This window comes from Castor canadensis, chromosome 13 (genome assembly GCF_047511655.1).
Source record: "Castor canadensis chromosome 13, mCasCan1.hap1v2, whole genome shotgun sequence".
Taxonomy (NCBI): domain Eukaryota; kingdom Metazoa; phylum Chordata; class Mammalia; order Rodentia; family Castoridae; genus Castor; species Castor canadensis.
The window spans coordinates 79,070,589-79,094,723 of NC_133398.1; the positions used below are offsets into that span (position 1 = coordinate 79,070,589).

The 24,135-nt window shown below is 37.3% G+C and overlaps 1 protein-coding gene across 5 annotated transcripts in view; it reads left to right on the forward strand.

The window, feature by feature from the left end:
- Pcsk5 (proprotein convertase subtilisin/kexin type 5) overlaps positions 1-24,135 on the forward strand; it is a 413,349-nt gene that overhangs the window by 199,677 nt on the left and 189,537 nt on the right. For all 5 annotated transcript variants that reach the window (XM_074052070.1, XM_074052071.1, XM_074052074.1 and 2 more), the window contains one exon: positions 18,336-18,439. In XM_074052070.1, coding sequence (XP_073908171.1) covers positions 18,336-18,439 — 104 coding nt within the window. The remainder of the gene's footprint in view (positions 1-18,335; positions 18,440-24,135) is intronic.

A 24,135-nucleotide genomic window follows, 5' to 3' on the forward strand; every position in this document is an offset into this window, starting at 1 on the left:
GGGAGAAGGTAAATAAACTCTTTGGAAAGCCAGAGTAATTGTTCGGAAGAGATCAGGGTAGCCTGGTCAAGATGATGGTAGTGAGGATAGAGGAGTGGGGATAGAGAGGAGTGGGGATAGAGAGGAGTGGGTAGACCTGGTGCACATTGTGCATCACAGCCAACTGGGAGTGAATTGGATTGGGCGCCTTCAGGCACATAAAGGAGGGAAAAGGCAAGGCTTTCCTGAGTTTGGATAGATTGTGGTGTCATTTATAGAAATAAATTCCCATGGGATTCTGGGAATTAGAAGAAGCATGAGAACCTGATGGGACAAGATCGGGCTTCTGTGCATTGAAATGAGAATGGTAGCAAAATATCTGGGCAATTAGGTGTGCTTGGTACACCATCTCGCCCAGCAGTTAACTAATCCTCAAACAGGGTCGATCACATAAACTGAGTGCCATAAATGACTGAGACAGTTTACATTTTTAAAGCGTGAAAGAAAATAAAGAGTATAGATTTATTTGTAGTATAAATTGCACATCTGCTTCTGTGTCCTTTCATACAAGTAGGGTGTTAACAGCAAATTAACCTTTACACAGTGACCCGATAAGATTACTTGGACAATCTACTAATACATTAGTGAGCTTACAAGAAATATGTGAGGTTTAGTATTTCAACTTAGTCTCCTGAGAGGTTGTGAGTTTTACTCATTGCCAGGAAATTTTTGTTCTTGATAGTGCCTATGGTTACACCCTAAATACTATCAAATACAATTTTTCTTGCTAAGAAGAGATGACTTTTGGTTCAGGATCCATTACTTTCACACCATAGCTTCCTACTTAATCACTTTTGTTTTGACAAAAGACATTCCCCATAGTGACGCATCTGATAGCTTCATCAACTGTCACATCTTTGCATTTGAAGATTCTCATATATATCCCTGAAGTCTGTATTGAAACCCAGTTTAAGTCTGTTTATATGCCATGTGCTCTTGGGCTGAGGTTTGGATAAGTCTGGCCTATGCCTACATTGTCTTCAGCAATAATTTTTTACTTCATAGGACATTTTTGTCATTTAAGTTAAGATTTGTGTGTGTGTGTATGTGTGTGTACGTGATTTGCTCCAAAGAGCATAGTTGTTTCAATGACACTAGAATCTAATTCTAGTATTTAGCTAGAGAGAAAAAATAAATAAATAGGAGAAATAGAAATGACAGACTGAAAAGCATGTCATTTCACTAACATACAAGATTTATTCATCCTGACATCAACAAGTTGATTATGGCATTTGATGTGTTGAATGCTCCTAGCAACACATTCATCATAAAATCAACTGTGATACCTGGAATAGACTGTGCAACTCAAAGAGAAAGACGTATGTTTACAACATCAAGTTAGTTCTTACCATCTTGAATTAAGTTTTAATTTCTGTGCTTGTGGATAATTCTGAATATTACTGAGTAACCTTATATGTGACTAAGATGAAGTATTTATGTTCTTTGCATATTCCAAAAAAGCAAGAGGTCTGTGAGGGCTGGCAGTGTCAGCCCTCACATTGGTATTCCTTACCAATAAACATCATAGTGTATCCAACTGCAGCATCCTGTGTACAAGGCAAAAGATTAGGAGAGGAAACAAGTCAGCTTTCACTGAATGCCTGCTGTTTGCCAAATATTGAGCTGTGGACTTGCATCAGTAATCTCATTTAATCTTCGACATGGCACTCTAAAGTAGGCATTAGCCTCATATTTCTGATATGGAAAATTAAGCTGAAAACTTCACACAGACAGTTAAGTGATAGGTTTGGAAGTTGATCTCAAGGCAATGTGACACCAGAGATCAACATCCTACCATATCATCTTTCCATTTTAAGAGCAATAATAGAACATCGTTAATTACAGTTGTGTGCTGTGAACTATGAGGGGCATGAGCTTGAGGAAGGAAGATAAAATTTCGAGTAGGGATGATTTACAGAATAAGAGGAATTTGAAATATACTTTCAAGTTTCTTTTTCAACCTTAGTATGCACATGACTCATTATGGGATCTTATTTAAAATGTTTATTTCGAAAAATAAAAGAAAACTCATATATCAAAGCCCTCAAAATAATCCAGGTTACTCAATTGCAGTGGTGTATAGATCACAATGAGGAAGCACTGTAGACAGTAAACTGTCATGAGATTCTGTGTGCTACACTCACCCAGCACCAGGAGCAATGCATGGCACAGAGTATATATGTGTAATGTGATAATGAATGAGTGAGTGGAGGGAAGGAGCTCTTTATATTTTATTCAAAAGTACTAGATATCTATCCAGGTTTGTTGGTAGTGGGTTACAGAGCCAACAAGCTTAAACTCTAAATGTTGATTGAGTTCATCAAAAAGTATTTAAGTTATGTTTGTTACTGTAATTTATTTTGTTTTGATCAAAAGGGAAGCTGACAACATTTTTTGTTATTTCAAAAGCAAATTTTTAAATTTCTGCCATTTGAATAATTGTAAGAGAAGACCTAGGGCTTAGAATCAGACTTTTTTCCTATCTCTGAAACTCTAATACATCTTACAGGCCATAGTGGCAAGTGTGTAGCATCATAATTTTGATGTAATTCTGTATGTTCCTGACACTGTGCTAAGAACTGGAATACATCTAAGCAAAACATTCACAGGTCTTACCAGAACTGCCAGAGATGGCGAAGCAGGTTGAGCACACATGTGTACTTGGCCTTGAACCTGGCTCTGAGAGGGCCTATATTCCAGTTAACAAGGACACAGATTGAAGATAAATTATGCCTGATAGTGAGGAAAAACTAAAGCAAAGCATGGTCATTATAGTAATACCATGAGTAGAGGTAGGAAAGGATGAATAATGATGAAGAAAGTATAAGGAAAAGTCATTAAGAAATGATAGCATTGAGCTGGTAAAGTGCCTACCTAGGAAGCATGAGGCCCTGAGTTCAAGCCTCAGTACTACCAAAACAAGAAAGAAAAAAAAAAAAGGAAGGAATGATAGCATTGATGCTGTGACTGAATGATCGAAGTGATTCAGTTTATACTTGGCTTTTGTCAGTTTTTATTGAGTTATTATTTAAAGGTAACATTAACCACATTTTATCCAATAATGGCTGCAATCATGACTAAGGCTTAGAATAGAAAGACAAATATGATAAAGAAGAAAGCTGAACTGTGTATAATTTTTTAATGTTCCCACAATTTTGAAACATGCCTGTGTATGATTAAAAACAGGGTGAAAACTGGCATCACATCAAAGACTAAATTCATTTGTTCTTCAAGTCACCAAGAATACACTAAAAAAAACAAAACTTTATTTACTATCTCTGATGGGCACTCCAGTTCATCAGAAATATTCAGTGTACAACCAAGGAGAGTCAGAAGTTGGGATACCAGAAGGGACTTTAAGTGAGATTCAAGGTGGGGAAACAATTTCTCTTAATGGCTCTCAGAGCAGTCTGCTTGTTATTTAGCTATGGGAAACCTGTACAAATAACTTGCAAGAGTTGTCGAGGGCTTCCTGGGGAAAGCCTGTTACAGAAGTGATCTTATTAGTCATACCGAATTCTTACTCACTGCTCTGAATTTAGGTGCCATTGGATTTGACATTTAATGGCCTCATTTTCTATAGCAGATGTATTCAATTTCATAAATTTCTTTGTACTAAAAATCTCAATTACATGGGGTCCCATACCTGGAATATAAAATAATTGTTATCAGTTTGTCTGAGAATCTTAACATTGGAATGCTGCCCAGAGACCATTATGGTCTGTGGAGAAACTTCTCAGAGTGTTCAAGTATCACCAGAAGGAGAATAATAGTAATGAAATGTAGGTTGTTTTTAAAGTAAAGGTTTTTATAAAATATTTTTAAATGAAATTATATACTATTTTGCTATTTTGTTCTACCTTTTTGGTTCATACTAATTGTACAGTTTGGGGAGTATTCTTGTGATATTTCTATGCATGTATATAATAAACTTTGATCAAATTCTCCCCCCTCACCTTCTCTTTTCTTCATATTTATATGACTCTTCTTATGTGACAGAATTAAGAGTGGCCATGTCACATTGATTTCCGAACATTGCAAACAACATGCTAGTCTTGGAAGCTCAGAGACAATCTTTTCTATCCTACCAGTACTTGTAATCATCCAGTCATTCTGTTTGCCTCTGGTTAACACTGATAGATGCCTAGAAGAACAATCCATGGTCTCCAGTGTTATTAGCCAAAGAACCATTTTAAAAAATGAGATTAAGCCAGGCATGGTAGCTCAAGACTGTCATCCCAGCTATGTGAGAGGCCGAGATTGGGAGGATTGCAGTTCCAGGCCATTCTGAGCTAGGAAAAAGCTAGGCATGGTGGTGAGTGCCTGTCATTCCTGCAGGAAAATGACAGGTAAAAAGAGGATTGTGATCCAAGCCTGCCTGGGCAAAAAGTGAGACCCTACCTCCAAAATAAGCAGAGCAAAAAGGGCTGGGGGCTGAACTCAAGCATTAGAGCACCGAGCAAGTGCAAAGCCCTGAGTTCAGACCCCTGTGCCCCCCAGGAAAAATTAGATCATATCAACAAAAATAATATATACCCTTTGTTAAAAAAGAATATAAATCATGCACAGATACATATAATAAAAGTTTTCCTACATAGTCAAATTTCATCAGCTGTTTTGTGCTTAAATAATGTGGTAACTACTGATGCTAATGTAGGTGGTGTTGCTTTTATTGTGAAAATACCTTTATACTTTATTATCTTTAATCTGCTGTTTTCCCTTCAGTTCTATTTACTTTGCTGTCCCCTTTCCCATTAGGTCTCTCTTTCTCTCTCTCTCTTTTTTTAATGGTGTTGGGGATCAAACTTAACCCTTTTAATCAAATAATGCCTTATTCAACCTAAAGCCAAATGAGGCTAGATTAAAGAAGTTTTCAGGTCTTTGTACACCCTGTTCAGTTGTCAGAAATTGAGTAACGAGGAATTCTTGAATTATAAGAACCAATATTGAAATTGAATTTCAGAAGAGTATATCAGGGTCACTCAAAAAGGTAGGAATGATATGAATTCTTTAAAATCCACCTAATTTTCATTTATGTTATTATTTTGGTTCTTGGTGGGCCTCGGGTTTGAACTCAGGGCTTCATGCTTTCATAGCAGGTGCCCTACTTCTTGAGTCACACCTATCCCATTTTGCTGTGGTTATTTTGGAGGTGGAAGGCTCTTGAACTATTTGTCTAGGCTTGCCTTGAACCTTGAACCTCGATCCTCCTGATCTCAACTTCCCAAGTAGCTAGGATTTGCTATGATTATTATTCCTTTTTAACTAGTCATTGCTTATCTATAACAGAGCTATCGTCTTCGTATATTTTTCTTTTCTCTAGTCCCATTAACTCACGTTATGTTATAGCCAATGAACTTGCTTTGTTTTGTTTTGATTTTCAGAATGAATACATTGGACAATAGTAGTATTTGTTTCTGTTCATTTTTAATGAATGTTTTTCATGTTTGCTCTTATTACAAGTTGGTATAAACTAGTCATAATAGTTTCAAACTTTGGAGGCAGGCTGATTCAATTCAATTCTGCTCTGCCTTTTACTGCCTGGATAACCTTGAACAAGTGAAGGTTTTGTCTCCTTCCTTTCTTGCATTTTAGTTTTTTCATCTGAAATTTGAGCCAATAATTTAGAGTCAAAGAATTGTTGCTAACATTAAATGAATTTAGGTCTGACGAAAGTACTAAAAATAACGTAAGCTGATAATAACACAGTATTGTTTCCACCACAGTAACTAACCGTTCAAACAACATTAAGTATCAAGAATAATAATAAGCTTTCATGTGTAGCTCCTGTTTTTCTCTGGATTATTTAAAATTTTCTGTTTCACTTTCTGTTGACATTTGTTTTTCCTTCAGATGTTCTTCATTGTGTCTGTGCACAATTTTTGGCTTTATAAATGCTTCGTTGTGAACAATATTTGGATGTTTTCTAAGCATCTGTTGAAATTAAGATATAGTTTCTCACAATACATACTAGATTTGTTAGTATATTTATGATTCTCTGCTTATATTGGTGAATTAATTTTGGTTCTTTAACATGCTATTGGTTTAGTTTTAGCATAATTTACTTCTGAATGAGATTTATAGCTTGTAGTTTATGGTTTGTAGTTACCTTTATTGGCATAATCTGTGAGTGAGTTGTGTTCTATTTTATTATAGCAGTCAGCTAACATTAGTCATGTATTTATAGTCGATAAATGGCATCTTTTAAAATATACTTTATGGTTTATATTATTTAACTATCATACAAGGTAGCACAGCTAGTAAGCAGAGAAGCAGACCTCTTTCTTTCTTAGGTTTGTTTTGTTTTGTCAGGGCTGAAGATTGAACCCAAGGCTTCCCATATTGTAGGCAAATGCTCTACCACTTGAACCTTACCTCTAGTCCAGAGTTGGGCTTCTTAACCCAGGTTGATTTTACTTGAAACTGGTTTCAATAAGTTTTGGGTAGTAAGTGATGTTAATTTACAAAAAAAAATGTGGAATTTTGTGATTTGTCTTTTCTCTGGAGACCTTTGGGATCACTTATTCTTATGAGTTTGAAGGAAACTCTGTTCCCAACATCTTTTCTGGAGGTAATTCTTTGATAAACTATTTCAATTTTAATTTTACAATTTATATTCCTCAGAACCATGCCCACATCATAAGATTTTCAAATTAATTAGCCAATTATTCTTTTCTGTATCTCATTGGTTAAATCATGGTTCATCCATCTTAACTTTTACATTAACATGTTTTAAAACATGTGAACTTACCTCTGACTACAGTTTTGTTAGGCTGTTATTATTTTCTAATTATATTTTGTCTTTTTCTTTGATGTGATGACAATTGAGAAAAGCACTTTTATGAATTTAATGAGCTTTTCTACAATGTAGATTCAGCATGGAACTTTTTGGAAATTTTAGCAAACAAATATTTTTGTAAAACAGGATAAAGTAGAGAGAAATGGTGGGGAAGAGGAAAAACGTTTCCTGCTCCCCACACAGGAAATGAGAGTAAAGACCCCATGGCTGACATTTTTTCCATTATACTCTGAAGAGGGAACATGATCAGATAACCAGCCACACTTGCATTCATTTTTCCTTAGTGCAATTACTGAGATTTCATTTGGGCTCAATACAGCATCAAGTTTTCTTTCAAAACTCGCTAATTGTTCCATAACGTTTTTTTAAAAATGACTTTTGGTAGTGCATATATTTTTATATTATTAGATTGTATTTGTTATAAAAACAAATTATCTTCTTCCTACTGAAATAAATGGATTAAAATTTCTGAATATGGCTATAGTTCCCTTATTACATGTCTTTCTTAAAGTGTCATTCATTCATCTTGATGCACAAATAGCATTTTCTTTGATATTTATTTTAGAACCTGTCTCTCAAGTAATTTCAATTTGTTTCTCCTTTTAAGTTTATTTTCCTTACATTGTTACATTGTGTGCAACTAATTTTGTTATCCATACATTTTTGTGTATATTTTGTAAGATAATTATGCCATTCTTTAACTTTTAGTTTTTATACCTCAATGGAGTTATAAGTAAAGCTGATATTTTAAAATAAATGTATCTTATGTAGGGAAAAGTACCCCCTCTGCCTTCTTACTATATTATCTTACATTTACTTTCCTGCCCTAATCTATTTATTTTTCCATCTTTAATACCCTAACCTGGATTTCTGCAACAGGCTATTTATTTCTTGCCATTATTTTTCTTTGGGTCTCAAAACAATTTCTTTTAAAACAGTTATTAAGTTTCATTAAGTATACTTTAGAGTCATCATTGTCTTTCTAACTATAACTAACATTCTGGTATTTTTAATTTTGACTTATTTCTTCATAATCTAAAATAATCCTTTGTGCTGTTTGCTCATTTTATTTCTTTTCTCAGAGTATGCATTTGTAGAGAAGAAAGGTTGTATATTTTCTCAGTCCTGCAAATATGCTATCTTCTGTATTCACTAATGAAGGAAAATGAGCTTACTATAAAATTCTTGAGTTGATTTCAGTAGCTTAAACTATTCTTTATTATCTTCTAAAACTAGCTCTGCAGAGAAAGACTTAGCCAGAAATCCTAATTTATTTAAGTTTTTTCCCAAAAATTGCTGAATAAAAGCTTTTAGAATATCTTTCTTTGTATTTGTAATGAAATGCATATATTTGAGGACTAAGCTAGGGGATCTAACTCTTTCCAGGTACCTCTCCTGGGTCCTAGAGAGTCACTTCAGCCTTCATTTTTAATCATTTATAACTTCAGTTACTAGAAAGCCTACTATAGGACATCAGAGATTGGGCTGCAGAGGATGAGAGACCTGGCTTCACATCCATGCTCTGATTTATCTTTAACCTTTCTAGTCCTTAGTTTCCACATCTGTAAAAAGGAAATAATAATGTCCATCTGCTGAGATTATTTTGTGTGAAGTAAAGAATTGTGTCTAAAGCTCCCAGTGGGACATCAGGTAAAGGATGTAGACTCCATACTTACTTGTGCTTTGAGAAAGACAATGCTATATTCTGAAGTTGGCTTTCTGTTTTCTGTCCTCCATGTCAATCACCTTGTCTTTCCTTGTCATCTCTTTCTTTAAAAATATGCAGGAAGTTCTCACATTTGTATTCCACATCATTTAACTCAATCTTGCACAGTGTCAATTCCATGGTCTTACATTAGTGTCACTTACTCTGGTGCATACTTTGTCCTGACTAATACCACTCTATGCTTGTGCAGCTTTTCTTACTATCTTAGCTCTTCTAAGTTATCAATGGATCCTTTTTTCTGAACTATGTTCTTCATAATCTCTGTATTACTATTGCTTTTCTCTGTACTGTTTTCTTTCTCTTCACCTCTTTTTTTCCCTATTCCTTGTACTTACCTCTTATATTTCTTTTCCCTTCCTTCCTTTCCATTCTTTCCTTTAAAAAAAAAGCTTATTCATCTTTAATTTTCTACCTTTCTTTCTTTTTTCTTTTAGTACTGGAATTTGAAGTCAGGGCTCCACACTTGCTAGGCAGGCACTCTACTGCTTGAGCCAGGCCTCTAGCCCAAAAGGTACTCATTCTTAATGAGAACCTCTGACTTCAAAAAGATTGTAATTTTGTCCTTGATCTACTTAACCATCTATATTAGTCAATTTTCTGTCATTATAAAGAAGTACCTGAAATGATTAGCTTATAGAGAGAAAGGGTTTATTTTGGCTAATAGTTTTGGAAAAGGACTGTCTTGGCTCTAGTCCATGGTCAGCTGGCACTGTTCCTTTGGGCCTGTACCAAGGTAGCACATTTTGGCAGAAGCAAAATGGCAGGGTGAAAGTGCTTACCTCCTGGCCGGAAAGGAGAAAGAGAGGGAGAGAAAGAGAAGGAGGGAGAGAGAGAGAGAAGGAGGAAGAGAGAGTGAGGAAGGAGGGAGAGGTGGGAGGGATTAGGGTCTGACAATCCACTTTGGGGGCATGCCTCCAATGACCTAAGGACCTCCCATTAGGCCCCACCTCTCAAAGGTCCACAGCATTTCCCAGCAGTGCCACCTTGGGGATCAAGGCTCTAATACGTGGGTCTTTAGTGTACATTCAAGATTCAAATTACGGCAATGTCCAAGCACAGACCTAGTCAAATCTGCCACTGAAGGGTGACATGTTGAGCAAAAGCCCAGTCCAGTTCTGAGATCCTGGCACACCTTCATCTAAAGTGAGTATTTGGGATGAGGAGAGGATCCTTTCCCACACTGCTTTAAAATGATAGGTCCAGTGGCCAGTAGCTTCCATCACTGCTAACCTCACTCCTCCTTGTAGACAGCAGTCTTGCTGAGGGTCTGAGCTCAGGCTCTGGAGTCAGATTATGCCAGCTAATCATGTGGATCTTAGCAGGACCATTAAACTTTCTGTGCTGTGATGTCCTTATATGAAGTGAAAGTAGTAACAGTATCTGCCTTACAGGATTGTCCTGAGGCATAAATGAAATAATGACGATGGAGTACTTTTCATGGTGCACCAGCCAGCACAGACAGCATTCAAGGCATGCCATCTCTTACTCTACTTTTGGAGATATGCCACCTAGGAAATGTATTCTGTAGGAAGAAAGAGTGGCTCATACAACAAGAAATCTACACACCCACAGCTACCAAGACTAAAATGAATGGTATTGTCTTAGTCTTTTCTTAATAGCTTCTGCATCTCTGGCTATCACATCAACATTCCAGGAAAAGGAGGAAGAAAAGAATGATGCAGGATTAGCAATGCCTATAAATAGGAAAGCATAGACTTTCTCAGTAATGCGCAGTAGACTTAGGCATGATTAGTCAAAACTTTGTCTCATGGGCACCCCTCACTCTCTGGGAAGATAGAAAGGCATAGTTTGGGCATTCCAATGTGTATTATAGAGGAAGGCAATGAAAAAGAAAGTTAAAAATTATTTTCCTTATTCCAGTTCCAGCAGCATATCATTCTATGTAATGCCTCCAACATTTTGTAGTAGATTTCTGCTAGTCTTTGTTAATCTTTTCCTTTGTGTGTACAGCATATATATATATATTTTTTTTGGTGGTGGTGGTGGTAACTGGGATTTGAACTATGGGCCTCACTTCTGCTAAGCAGGAATTCTACTACTTGAGCCACTCTGCCAACTCTGTTTTGTACTGTGTCTTTTTGAGATAGGGTCTCTTGAACTGTTTCCCCGGGGCTGGCTTCAAACCATGATCGTTCTGATTTCTGCCTCCTAAGTAGCTCAGATTACAGGCATAAGCCACTGGTGCCTGGCCAATATATAATTTTTAAAATATTATTTGTTACTATTGATGTCTAATAATTAGAAAGACTGGTAGGAATTTGTATAATAAGCCAAGAGTTTCTAAAATAAGCATAGATTCTAGAATTTACTTCAAATTCTAGACTCTAAAAGGCCAAGTGATTTTCAATAATGTTGAAAACAAAACCTGATCATTGAAAAATCTTGTCTATAAATATACTTCTCCATAAGCCTAAAGATTTAACTAAAGATTTTAATCCTTTGCAGTTAATAGAAAAAAAATGAGAAAATAAGTTGTAAAGCAACTTAGAATAATAGTAAAGCCAGGGGGCTAGGGATGTGACTCAGTGGTAGAGCAATTGCCTAGCATGTGTCAGGCCCTCAGTTCTATCTGAAGGATCACAAAAAAGTAAAATAACACTAACAGAGATACAGCAGCTAATTCTGTTGCCTGTCTTGTGGTTTAACTTGTACCTTTTGAAGTGAGAACCTTAAAAATCTCCCTCTTTCTCTCTCTTTCAGTCTCTCTCTCTCTCTCTCTCTCTCTCTCTGTGTGTGTGTGTGTGTGCGCACGAGTGTGTGGTACTGAGTTTGAACTCAGGGCTTCCCACTTACTAGGCAGGCACTCTACTCTACCACTTGAGCCACACCTCCAGCAAAATTTATTTTATTTTTTGGCAGTACTGGTTTCAAACTCAGCACTTTGTGCTTGCTAGATCGGTGCTCTGCCATTTAAGTCACACCTCCAGCCCCAATTCTAAACTTTTTATAGAATAGTATCAAGAGCGTTTCAGTCTGCTAATTCATTTAAGCAAATAAGAATGCTTGCAGTCCTTGTTCTAACATTTGATACTGTAAAACACCCTGATATCAAACCAAGGAATATTTCACTACCCCCTACATCAGTGGCCAACCATCAAGGTCACCCGCACAAGGAATTTGTTACCATCAAAGTCAGTACAAGCAGTTCATTTCCCAGCCAGTCACATTGTCACTTCCACCTTGGACTGTTAAAACAGATCTTTTTGACAGACCTTAGAAGCATTATTATTTCACTAAGCAGAAATACACCAAAGTGCTAAAGATGCTGTTTTGTTATTTGGTAGAGAAACTTAAAATCAAATTATAAAAACTTAAGAACAGAGAAGAAAACATGGTTTAGTTACATGACATATCAAATGCTAGTATAAATTCAAAAAGTAGTCCTTTAGAATTTTTCTGGCATGGTATACTGTTCATCTGAAGAAATCATAGCAACTATTGCTTTTGGGGGTTTGTCATATGCCACATTCTTTATATTAACTACCTCAAAGTGTTGAACAAATTTGGATGACAAATAGGATTAATGGAGATACTGATCAACATCTTCCTGCAGGAATCAGTTAGGCTAGAATTGTACATTTACTCATGTCCCCCATGTCGGAGTACAGCCTGCACAATGGGGGAGAGGAGGTTGTGACCAAGAGTCTCAAACAAGCTGACAGGAATAAGAAGTACTCCGACTGTCACATCTCAACTACTCCAAGAGATTTTAAATATTGGAGACAAAAGTGAGGGCCAGACCTAGCTTCAGGACTCTGGATTGAATTAGGAGAGGCCTTCAGGGTTACACTGTATGTGCTATTGTGGGAGGGGAGGGAGGGTACCAGGAGCACTGGTGGAAAGTGTCACAATTGTGTCTTCATTTCAATGCATGCAATCTCTGCTTACTGTACCTCTGTCTGACCATCCCTGAGGTCTGATTCTGTAAGAGTTTATTTAGGAAGTTATTTTAAGGAAATGATTATTGAGTGTGTGAAAAAATATCTCTTTGTAAGGACCTGCAGAAAGTGGAATAGTGGTGTTTTAGGTATAGTAACAAAACCTGTGATGATAAACCAGGATTTATAAGGGGAAAAGTCACCTCAGTTAAAATGACAAAATTTTTCATTTTATCTTAAAGGCTATCCTTTCTTAAGTATGTTTACAGATCAAGTTTCTTTACCTTTGAGTAAACTAAATTCCTAGAATCAGAGAATGCTTTCACAGAGTGATATAAAAATTGGACTTGGGTAGTTTTGAACCAGTCCTTTTTGTTTTGTCCTTTCTGCTTTGGCTTGGCATGGGTGGAACATAAATGAGTGTCCAGGGGATTCGATCACAAGTCATACCTCTAAATCTGCAGGTATCTGTAATTGTGTTTCCCAGAATAGGCCTGGAACTTTTGAATTAAAGTTGAGCAGAAAACAAATGTACTCCAGTTGGGGCTACTCCTGACTGCCTGGGACTGACAGTCTCCTGACTCTTTGAGAATCTTTCCTACCTGACAAAAGAAGATTGGGTTCCTTTGTTGACTGTCTGTATTATATTTCTCAATCCTGTTGTCACACACTGGCTGCAATCAGAGTAATGTTTTCACCAATCTCAGCAGACGCTAAACACTGCTGCCTCATCTTTGTAGCTACAGCTCCTGATAAATCTATTCCCATAATTATCAATTTCTTCAGCATCAGTACAAGGACATTTGTTTTCTGCCTGCTTGTTCCCATTTCTTCTATGTTATACATTTTTTAAAAAACATGAAAGGGGACCAACTTTGTCTTGGATTGATGTAAATTTTGTTTCATAAATTGGGTACTTGAATAGCTGCTGATGGCTTGTGCAATTCCCCCATTAATCTAGGCAATGCCCTGTCCTCTCGTGAAACAGTATCATTCTTTACTTAAGAAGACTACCATGCTTAGGAAACAGGTTTCATTATCTGGATTGGGCTCTTGCTCCCTTTTGGTAAATTCTTTTGGGATAAGATGTGTGTCTGTTGCCCCCTTTACCAGTTAACTACTGACTTGCATAACATGATAATTCTTTGGGAGTGGGTTCTTTTATTCTCTTTAATAAATGCAGATGATTTCATTACCCAAGATTTCAAATTGACCCTTGTTTTCAAGGACCATCAAGTGCAGGTTTATTTCTAACACAAATACATCTGAGAATTACCCGGGAGAACTCTTGGCGAGGCAAGTTTTTATGTCTTTTTTAGAATAAGTGCAAGCAGTTGCATTTATAAGCTTAACAAGAAACACTGCACAAAGTATCTCTTGAGATGTGTCCTGCTTCTTCTAGGACTCATGTTGGGCCCAAGAAATACTTCAAACTGCTCAGAACAAGAGTTTGCACCTGAGATAGTGATAGTGTTGTTGTCTGGGTTTTTCAGCAGCTAGAAGTGTTGGAGGGTAGGTCCATCTGATTTCCTAAGAAGAATTACCTAACCAGGCAGTGAGCCATTTCAGAGTGAAGCCATGGCAGAGAAAGTGGCCAATTCGTAATACTGCTGGTATAAAATAATGTGACATTATGACATAATATACATGTAACAGGCGTTATAAAGATATGATTTTCCTGGCATGATAATTTTCTCTTTATCTTTGATAAAGTATGCCAAAGATAGGCCTCTTTGAAATTACAAACCACACTAGGACTCAAGAATCTGCTGAATACTATGGCAAACAAAAATCAGCCAAGTGAGTTGATAAGGTGTCTGCAAAGATTGAGTGACCATGAGAACACGATGATCCAAAATGTCTGTGAACAACCTGGGAAGCCAATATGTGCACCCACGTAGCGTCTTGTGAATCCATTCTGGTAACAGCAGTAGCTGGTGTTTAAGAGAAAGAGTTCTGCAGCCACATTCAGCCACATTCTAGGTCTAGCACCTTGCTACCTGTATATTTGAGTGACTACCTGTCACTCAAAGCCTCAGTTTTGTCTCTGAGCAAAGGAAATGAGATTATTTCCTACATCATTATCATATTCAAGATTGCACAACAATACTGCCTATAAAACATTACAGGGCTTGGCCCTGGCAAGTGCTTGCTATGTATTAGTTGTTCTTACAAGGTCAGTAAAAGATGAAAACCTTCTTAAACAGACAAAGGTTACATATACAGAGCACTCCAGAAAGTCATGTTCATTTCATTGTTTTGAAAGGTCACAGACAGCTACTCAGATCTTGAAGGCATTTAGAAATGTTACTTTTTGGTATGCATTGTTGAAAAGTAATTGCAATAATTCTAGGAAGAAATTGTGTGTTGCTGTTATGGGGAGAGAAGGGCAGTCTCGGGGCAAGCCTATTTCTCTTTGTTTTCTCTAGGTCACTTAGTTTTCAGCCCTCTTGTTTGCTTGCCCCAAAGCACTTGGTGCCCAGTCTTCCTGTTCTTGAAAATGAGGTTTTCTGAGGTTTATGGAGTGGAAACCCAAGCTGTTTATAGAAGAGGGTGAGCTTTAGGAGGTCCTGTGTTACTATTGTGGATATTGTACTGCACAAAGGGCACTCAGTTTTCCCTCTCTGTTTTGCTCTGTGTATGGTTACCAGAAAGATTCACTACCAAATCTTTGGTAGTTTGACTCGGTATTCACCTCTACGTCATCCCTGTGAGCATAAACGCAAATAAGAATGAAGGTGCAAATCAGACTTCCCCAGAAACATGAGTCCCTTTGGGAAAACAGCAAAAACTAAAATGCAATTTCTACCAAAATTTACCTACAACTGTTTCCTTAGCTAATTAGTTATTTTCCCACAGATAGAAATGTCATTTATTCCAAAGCCATTGGTTTCCCATATTCTCTTCCCTATTTACTTTGGTGAAATTCAGGATTCCACCATTTCCAAAGTCATGTGCCTTATCAGATACCAGAGTGAAGTCATCCAGCCACCCCCCTCTCCATGTGCACTTCGAACTTCCTGATGCTCACTCCTTCCTTCTAATTACAAGCACTCCAAGAAGAACTAGCTTTTGCAACTCAGCATGAGAGCAAGTCACTCTTAATTTCTTCCGGCTGAGTTGAATGCAGACTTCCTGAATCTGCCAGAGTACAGCTAGCTGCTTAAGGTACAAGATAAATTTTCCTCATTCTACTCTTATGATATTTCAGTGCTAAGGTACACTAGGGAAATGTATGTATCCCAACGGACAGAGAACCCTGTGCTCCAAACTTCTGAAGGACTCTTGCGCTGGTGATAAGTAACATGAAAAACTTACTTTTCTTCTTTTCCTAAATGGTAAGGTTTAAATTATAGACATTTTAAAGGTGTTAACATTATTCTAAAATTACTGTTTGATTTAGACATATTCATCAACTCCAAGTGTACTTTTTGGTGTCGTGCTGTTTACCCGTGCAAAAATAAAAGTACATCTACTTATTTGGGAGGACTCTGCTGTACTGTATCTAAGTGACTAGAGTGTCCATCTGAACTGAGTTTTTTTTGTTCTTACTTTAGCTCTTCACCCATGTAACCATAATGAATGTGGACATCACATCTCAGACAGAGCATCATATATTGAAACCAGCACTCTGAATTATTCCCTCACCCGTTTTCCCCTTTTCCTGTCGGTAACATATTGAGTGTACTGAACTATCATGTGAATTCAAGAAAAGGAGCAAATCCCTTCCTTCTGGAATCCATCATACACTTCTCTCTCCTTCTTAAGAGTTTCATGCCTAATCTGCTTCTAAAATTGGCTCTTAACAAATGTAGCCAGGCACAGTGGCTCATGCATATAATCCCAGCCACTCAGAAGATGGAGATCAAGGAAATTATAGTTCGAGGGAAAACGCACAGGGAAAAAGTTAGTAGAAATACCCCATCTCAACCAAAAGCCCTGTTTGGCAGTGCACTCCTGTCATCCCAGCTAGGCAGGAAGCCTAAATAGGAGGCACAGTCCAGGTTGGCCCTGGCAAAAAAGAAAAACACACACACACACAAGACTGTATTCAAAAATACAGGGCTGGAGGTGTGGCTCAAGAGGTAGATTGCCTGCCTAGGAAGTGTGAGGCCCTGAGTACCATCTAAAACAATTGTATATCCAAGAAAAATGAAGATTCTGTTTTTTCATTGTTCTCATATTTTTAAAGTTTACATAAACTTTTAAGGGTTTTAGCTTCCTGAATATAAGTTCTTCTGCTAATGTAACCTTAAAAATAAGTCTAGATCTAATCTTACCTCTGGCAAAACTTTGAAAATGACAGTACTAACTCTCCCCCTATAGTCTGAGAGCACACAAAATGTCAGAACTCAGGAGTGCTTTTTCTTCACTGTTTTCACCATTCTCTTAATTTAGCAGGATGTTGGGCTATTCACCACCTCTTAATACCTTATTATGCACATAGCATAAGCTAAGTAATTGGCATTGCTTTAACCGATTCAATCAGCATAATGAAATACATAACAGTGGCCATGTTCTAAGTGAGGAAATTAAGATGTTACGAAGTTAACTTCACATAGGAAAGGAAGGAGTTGAAATCTGATCCCTGGATCTCTCCTACTGGGGAGGCCTCCCTGCTAGATGTGATGGGGGGAAAACAAGGTAAACCAAGGCATAGGCTTCACCATTGAAAATTGGCTGCAATTAAAATAAGTCCTCAGTAGGTGAGGTGGCTCACATCTATAATCCCAGCTACAAGGGGGGGGGGTAAAGACCGACGGATCACAATTTGAGGCCAGCTCTGATAAAAAGTTATTGAGACCCTCTCTCAACAAATAAGCTGGATGTAAGCCTGTGATCCCAACTACTAGAGAGATGGAGGTGGGAGGATTGCATTCACAGGTGTCCAATACTAGCTAAAAAAATAAAGTAAAAAGACTGGGGCATGACTCAAGTAGTAGAGCCCTTGCCAAGTAAGCGTGAGGGAGGCCATAAGTTCAAACTCCAGCACCACTTTAAAAAAATGGTGGATAAGAAACAAAACTTATTACGTAGGCTGTATGATAATTACTACCATAATTCCAGACTGAAGTGAGTGTCTGATGAGAATCACACGTGTGTACTGAATCATGTGCCCTCTGATGTACACAGTCTTTATAGATCAAAGGTGAATCTACGAACCAGATTCATAAGATGTGTCCTGTTTAGTTGTTGCCTTGTGCTCTTAGTGCTAGCAGTTATAAGAACTAGGGCTCCAGTGTTTCGAACAGCAACTACTTATTACAAATCAAGAATAATTTCATACCTGTCTGCGACTTACAGCCCAACGTTGGGTTCAATACCAACCATACTTTCTTCCTTAAAGAATACTGAAGACGATTCCAGCTGAGATTTTTCTGTATCCTATGTTTATATATTTATGCAGTAGTTAAAAACAAGGCTAAGTTCTTTGGGAAAATCCAAGTCACTTGCCTAGTTACGTGATTGAACAAGGAATGTTCCAGAGGCCTTCCATTTTGACATTTGCTTACTGGAAGTTTCCTATGATGATGCAAACTTTTACACAAAGAGAGACAGTGTCATAAGGAGTCATCATTTTGTTGAGAAAACTAGAAACCCTCACCCTTTCAAAAATGAAGTTACACTAACTTCAACCATATTATTTCTTCAATTTAAGGTTGCATTTTCTGCCTCGCACAGACTAACGTCACTTCTCCATGTTGAGAACAAGAGCGGCATTTGGCATTTGGTTATCCCAGACCCAAATCTCTGACCCTTTGTTTTTAGTACTTTGCCATTTTGATTTTGCTTTTTTAATTTGCTTGTGACTCTCTGCTTCCCCCATCTTTTTTTTTTTTGGTACAATGATTCTTACCTTGTCTTTCCCCAGTCCGTTTCTGACCTGGAGAGACGTACAGCATGTTATTGTCAGGACATCCCGTGCGGGACATTTGAACGCTAATGACTGGAAAACCAATGCTGCTGGTTTTAAGGGTGAGAACTTCTTTCATATTCTGTCACAGGCAAAATATTTTTATTTTTCCCCCCATTTTCAATGGAGAGCAGGAAACGAAACTTTAAATTTTGTACTGACATACAATCTTTTCATAAATAAAAGGCAGATTGATATTTTTCTAAATTAAAAGTACACAGATTTCCTTGGCTTCCCATCAAATAGGTCAGTTTTTTAAAAAAGATAAACCAACTCCCAGGTATAGTCGGCCTATGGACTCCTAGTTAGTTTACTATTTGCTGTCATTGGTTGTCTGAGTGGTGTTGATGACATGTGTTCTAAAATTCCTCACCTTCTGTTGTGATCACTTCCACTTGAATAGTAATTGACATATATTGTTCCCTTTAGTGTAGCACTGCATCTATAAATTTTCTTTTTGTTTTAAAACTCGCACAGACAGAAACAGGCATACTTCCAAGAGGTGTTACCTTGTGTAAACCAAAAGCTCATATGACGCTTTATAATGTATAGTCTTTATGCAGCTGTGCACAACATACAACAAATGCTTAATATCTTTCCCATGGCTGATCCGGGCTATATATCCCTCCAGTGGTGTTATTCACAGCAGTCATTGTGTTTATTGCCATAGATAACATGTTTTAATAAAAAAAGAAAATAATTATTATATAAAGTAGTTCTAAAGATTGGTATATTTACTCAAGTTGCAAATAACCTAAATTTTAATCTATTAACTTAAGGTATAAGAAAGATAACTTTTTTATTGCATTTACAAACTTAAACTCACTCCCAAATAATTTTATATCATAACATATATCCCTATGTAGCAAAAGAAATAGCTCCTCATAAGTTGAAGAGTTGGTACTCAGACCATCAGTAGCTTGATGGAAAATCCTGAGGAAATAATTCAATTTATAAGGGCCCTAATTGTCCCAATTTAAACATTTTAAAAGCTGAATAACATTATCTACATATGATCTTCATATATCCTTAGGGAGTTTTACCCAGTATATACAAACATCATGCCAGAATATATATTTTAAAATTATTTCCAAATAGCTTTTCATAGATTTGTGCTTACAAGGTGCTATATTATATTATATAAAATACATATCTCAGGTCACCAGCATCACATAAATAGTTCTTTGGCTAACAGTTTCCCTGAAGGTTTCACTCCATTTTTTGAAAAAGAAGAATATCTGTCTGCTTTCAAGTATTATCAAACACTTTTTCCTTACTTTATCAGACACTTTCTCCATGCTAGGTAATACAGCAGTGTTCAGTGAGTCTTTATAAAGAGTTGTAAATACCTCTTGAGATGCCATTCTCTGAATCCAAGTCCAGACACTTGATCCCCAGGTTGCAATTGTAAGGGCAGCATCAAAATTACTTGAAATTTCAGTTCTTCCAAAAAATCCAGAATGTAATTTGCCTTATGTGTGTTTCATTTTGATTAGCATCCATGTGCTCCCAATTCTTACTGTATAAGCCCACAAAGCTTGGGGGAACAAGGATGGGCAACACGTAACCTTGGCTGGTGCAAGGCTGGAGGGAGTTCTTAATGGAAGTTTCACAGACTAAGTACATTGACCTCCATGAAGCTAAGGAGCCAACTTGAACCCAAATAAACATCTTTGTTTTACTTGTTCCTTTTTGGCAACTTAAAAGGAGCAAATGGTTCTAATAAAACATGCAGCCCTTTTGAAAACCTGTGTTGGTTTTGGAGAGGGGGAAATAGAGGATTTAGATGAAATCACCAGACCCAAACCTAAATCTGAAGGGGACTGTACACTGCTCTGCAAGGAGGTAATCATATTTTACTATTGCACGTGGCAATATTTAGTATAATATTTCACTCTTCTCTTAGATGGTTGCCAAGAGCAACAATTAAAGTTCACTTTTTCATAGACGAATTTACTCTGTACTGTCTGGGCTCCCAGTGGAATTGTTTTGTAATTTTGTCGATGGCAAGCCCTGTATTTCATCTAAACATAATCATAATATGATGATTTTTTTAAAAAAGAGTTATTTTCTTCCCTACTCTAAACATTACCATCCCCTCCCAAGTGTCCCACAAATAAAAGCGATTATAGCAAAGACAAGCAGGAGGAGCAAAGGGCTTTGGGGAAGTAGAGGATGCAGATCTCCAGGACTGGAGAAAAATGGGCTGACTCTACAAGAACTGCAAACTGAAAAGAGAGCCAATGTTTGGAAGAAGTTCATGTATCCAGAGCTCAGGAAGAACTCATCCTTTAAATCAGGCCAGTGGCATTTGCAGGCCTTGCTTAGCGGGAATCCAAGGCTGCACATTTACCCTTAAACAGGAGGAAACGGAAGTTGCCTGCTAACCAAAGCTTATGGCCCCAGGTGCTCACCCCCATCCCACTCAATTCATTTGCTCCTATGGGCTTGTTTTTGTGACCTAAGGTTGAACGATTGGTTTAAAGAGCATTTAAAAAAAAAAAAAGAAAGAGAGAGAGAGGGCAATTTCACAAATCGCTCAGTAGGTACCCAGTAATGGGAGCAGTATCCCCATTACAGAAGCTGCTCAGAGTAGCAACCTCTTCTGTTTGGGGTTTTGGCCACCAATAGCCTTAATAGTCTTTGTTATCACCGATGCCTTCAGAAAAGCCACCAACCTGAGTGAATAGCAGTTTCTCACCAGATCCTGCCAACTCCATTTTGCAGTACCTCCCTGCATTTCTTCAGGCATGCCCATATGTCATCCATTCTAGGCAGGAAGCAGAGCAGATCAAGTATGAACTAGACAGCTGTGGAACTCTCCTCAAGGCAGACTTGAGCCATACCCATGTATGTTGTGGGCCTGAAATATGGAAAGGGTTCCCTCATCTTGCAGCAGCTAGTGGCTCCCCGTGGACAGGTCCCTATTCAGGGGAAGTGATGGGCCTTACAAAACTAAGGAGTGGGTCTCTGCCTACTCATCTCTGTGTGTCTCTGAGTTGTTCACTGATGAGCAAAGTTCAGAGAATTTTCTATTCTATTCCCTACGCTCTTGTGTAGCAGCAGTTTATAAATGACCCCATAGGGAAACTAGCTGGCAGTGAGGGAAGCCCCAAACATGCAAGCCACAGCCAACATTCTTATGCTAATGGTCCTCAATTTTTAACAATTTTAATTGAACTAAGATTATTCTGCCCTAGTGATTCTTAAATAATAGTAATAATCTCTTATAGTATAATTAAAACATCTTTTACAACAGATTAGTTTTTCAGAATAAATGCAATCCAATGGCTACACACCTGTGAAACTCACTAAGAATTGACTTCCTTGATTCACCTTGTGAATGCAGTATTCTGGCTCAATTTCAGACACCTTTTGATGTTACACCTCCTCCAGAGACAGTTTCTTGAAAATTAAATGGAATAATATCATGCACCTAAGAAAGAACGTACTTAAAAGTATGCATGAGAATAGAAAATTGTCTCAGACCAGATGAACAAAGCGATATTTCACCACTGCAGAACCAAAATCGAAATTCCAACATTTGCAATGCCAGGAGATGACTTTGGATCAAAACTGTTCGAGATTTTCTCAGGATATTTCTTTTTTGCCTTGATCCCTTCCCTTTCCTCTTTTGAAAAGTCTTTTCTGCTATGTTTGGTTTTATCTTGCTTTCTATTCTTTTTAATCCTCCCTCATGCTCCTTAAAATGTACCACTCAGGTATAGAAGCCAGGGCTTTTGCCATCTGGGTGGTTTTCTTCATGGAATTTAACTTATTGCTGTCTTTTTGTTTACTGATTTGTAAGTATTTCCTTTCAGTGCTCCAGCCCAGCACATGAAGTGTACCAGACAGTGGGAAGAAGTGCCAGGCACCATGGCTTTGCCTAGTTGGATCTGGCATAATTTATATAAGAAATAGAAACTTATACACACCTATTCTTACACTTCAGTCTAAACCCCAACCACACTCCATGTCCTGTTAGACAAAGTGTTGGTGATCTGCACTCATCATCTAAATTCAGCCTGAAGGCATCTAATTGAAGACAGAGAGTACCTATTGCATGTCTGGTGTGTATTTTGAAAAACAGGATATGTGGACCCAGAGAGTCATACCAACACTGCTAGTTTAGGCATTCTTTATAGTCTGTGGCGCCTATCATTTCTGGAAGAAGTTAGCTTTTTCTGGAGCTCTCCTTCCTTCTACAGCTTTAAGCCAAGGAAACCACAGCCCACCATCTTTGCACAATCCCACCTTCCCCCAACCCCCAGTGCCTGGGCTGTGCAGCCTTCTCCCTGAATCCGGAGTTTTGGTTTGAGTTCACAGCTGTGATTGCAATGGGATGCATGAACATTAGTGTTCTAGCTTTTTATCAAGTATTTGTATTTGGATTATATGACTGTATACAGTTAAATTCTCTTACATCTAGGAACAGGAATAGACATCAGATAATAAATTAGGACCTTCTGTCATCTTTACTAGGCGAAAGAATGAAAAAAATGTCATTGAAAATCAAAAAATGACAACTAAGTGAGCGAGGTTACCACGCCTTCCATTTCACTGCCCTCCCAGACTATGTAAGTCTCTTTTTTTCTACCAGCATGTTGCTGAAACCTACCCCACCCCCACTGACTCTTTCTTTGACCACAACTAAACTACTAGATTTTTTTTTTTTAATTTCTAACTGGTTACCCACCATGGGGAAAACAATTGACAGTCTAACATGACTTCTAGCCTCTGAGGCCTTAACTTTTAATAACCTTTATTACTTTTAATTGCCATCATTTTATTTCCACTGGTAGGGCTGATAATTTTTAAGATGTTCCAATATATTTTTAATACCTACCTGTCTTGCTTTCAGTTTGTAACACTTATTAAATTAGAAGTGATGAAACCATTAAGCATGCCATGTATTGAATCAAAAGGAAAGATTTTAAATTTTTTTTTGTTTTTGTTTCGAGTATATGAAGTGATTTCTAATGTGTTACTATTTGAAAGAATAAAGTTTCATTTTATTTTATCATACTTCACTGTTCAAATAATACTCCATCTCTACCACCTCACATGTGGATTCATTATTGGTAGCTGTGATTACAGCTCTATCATGTTTTGATGCATAATGCTTTAATTGGTCACCTGCACATGATATTTTGGAGCAAGGTCAAAGGAGAAGTTATTCATCTGGTCAGTGTCAGAGATGGGATTAGAATCAGATGCTTGACTTCAGTCTGAACCCATTTGCAAAAATACTTCAACTATTACTTGCAAAGAGAGAGGGAGGTAAACACATTTGATTCTACCTGATAAAATTTGCTTGTTGGAAATCCCACCTGATTTATTTAAGATGCTATGTTTTCTATCATTGTGCTGTATGAACTTATATTTATTTCCTATTTAATGAATTAAAGCTTTTCAGTTTTGTATTTATTGATCATTATATTGATAATGAGTTTATATTCTAGCTCATCTACAAAAAAAATGGTAATCACACATAATTTAGGATTTTTACCTTTATTCTTTTGTCTGGGTGATAATTTACCTAAGCATTCAGAACTCCTAATAGGAAACCTTGTTAATTATTGCTTAATCTATAGTCATGTCTCCAAAGTGTGCACAAGTCCCAACAGAACATTCAACTCATGTCTACTTTATAGGTGACATTTAAAAACACTTTCCCAGCTGGTCTTTCACTGAATGGTAGTGTTTGAGCTGTTAGACTTTTTATGTTTGTACTTTATTTTGGTTTTATGTCTTTAAA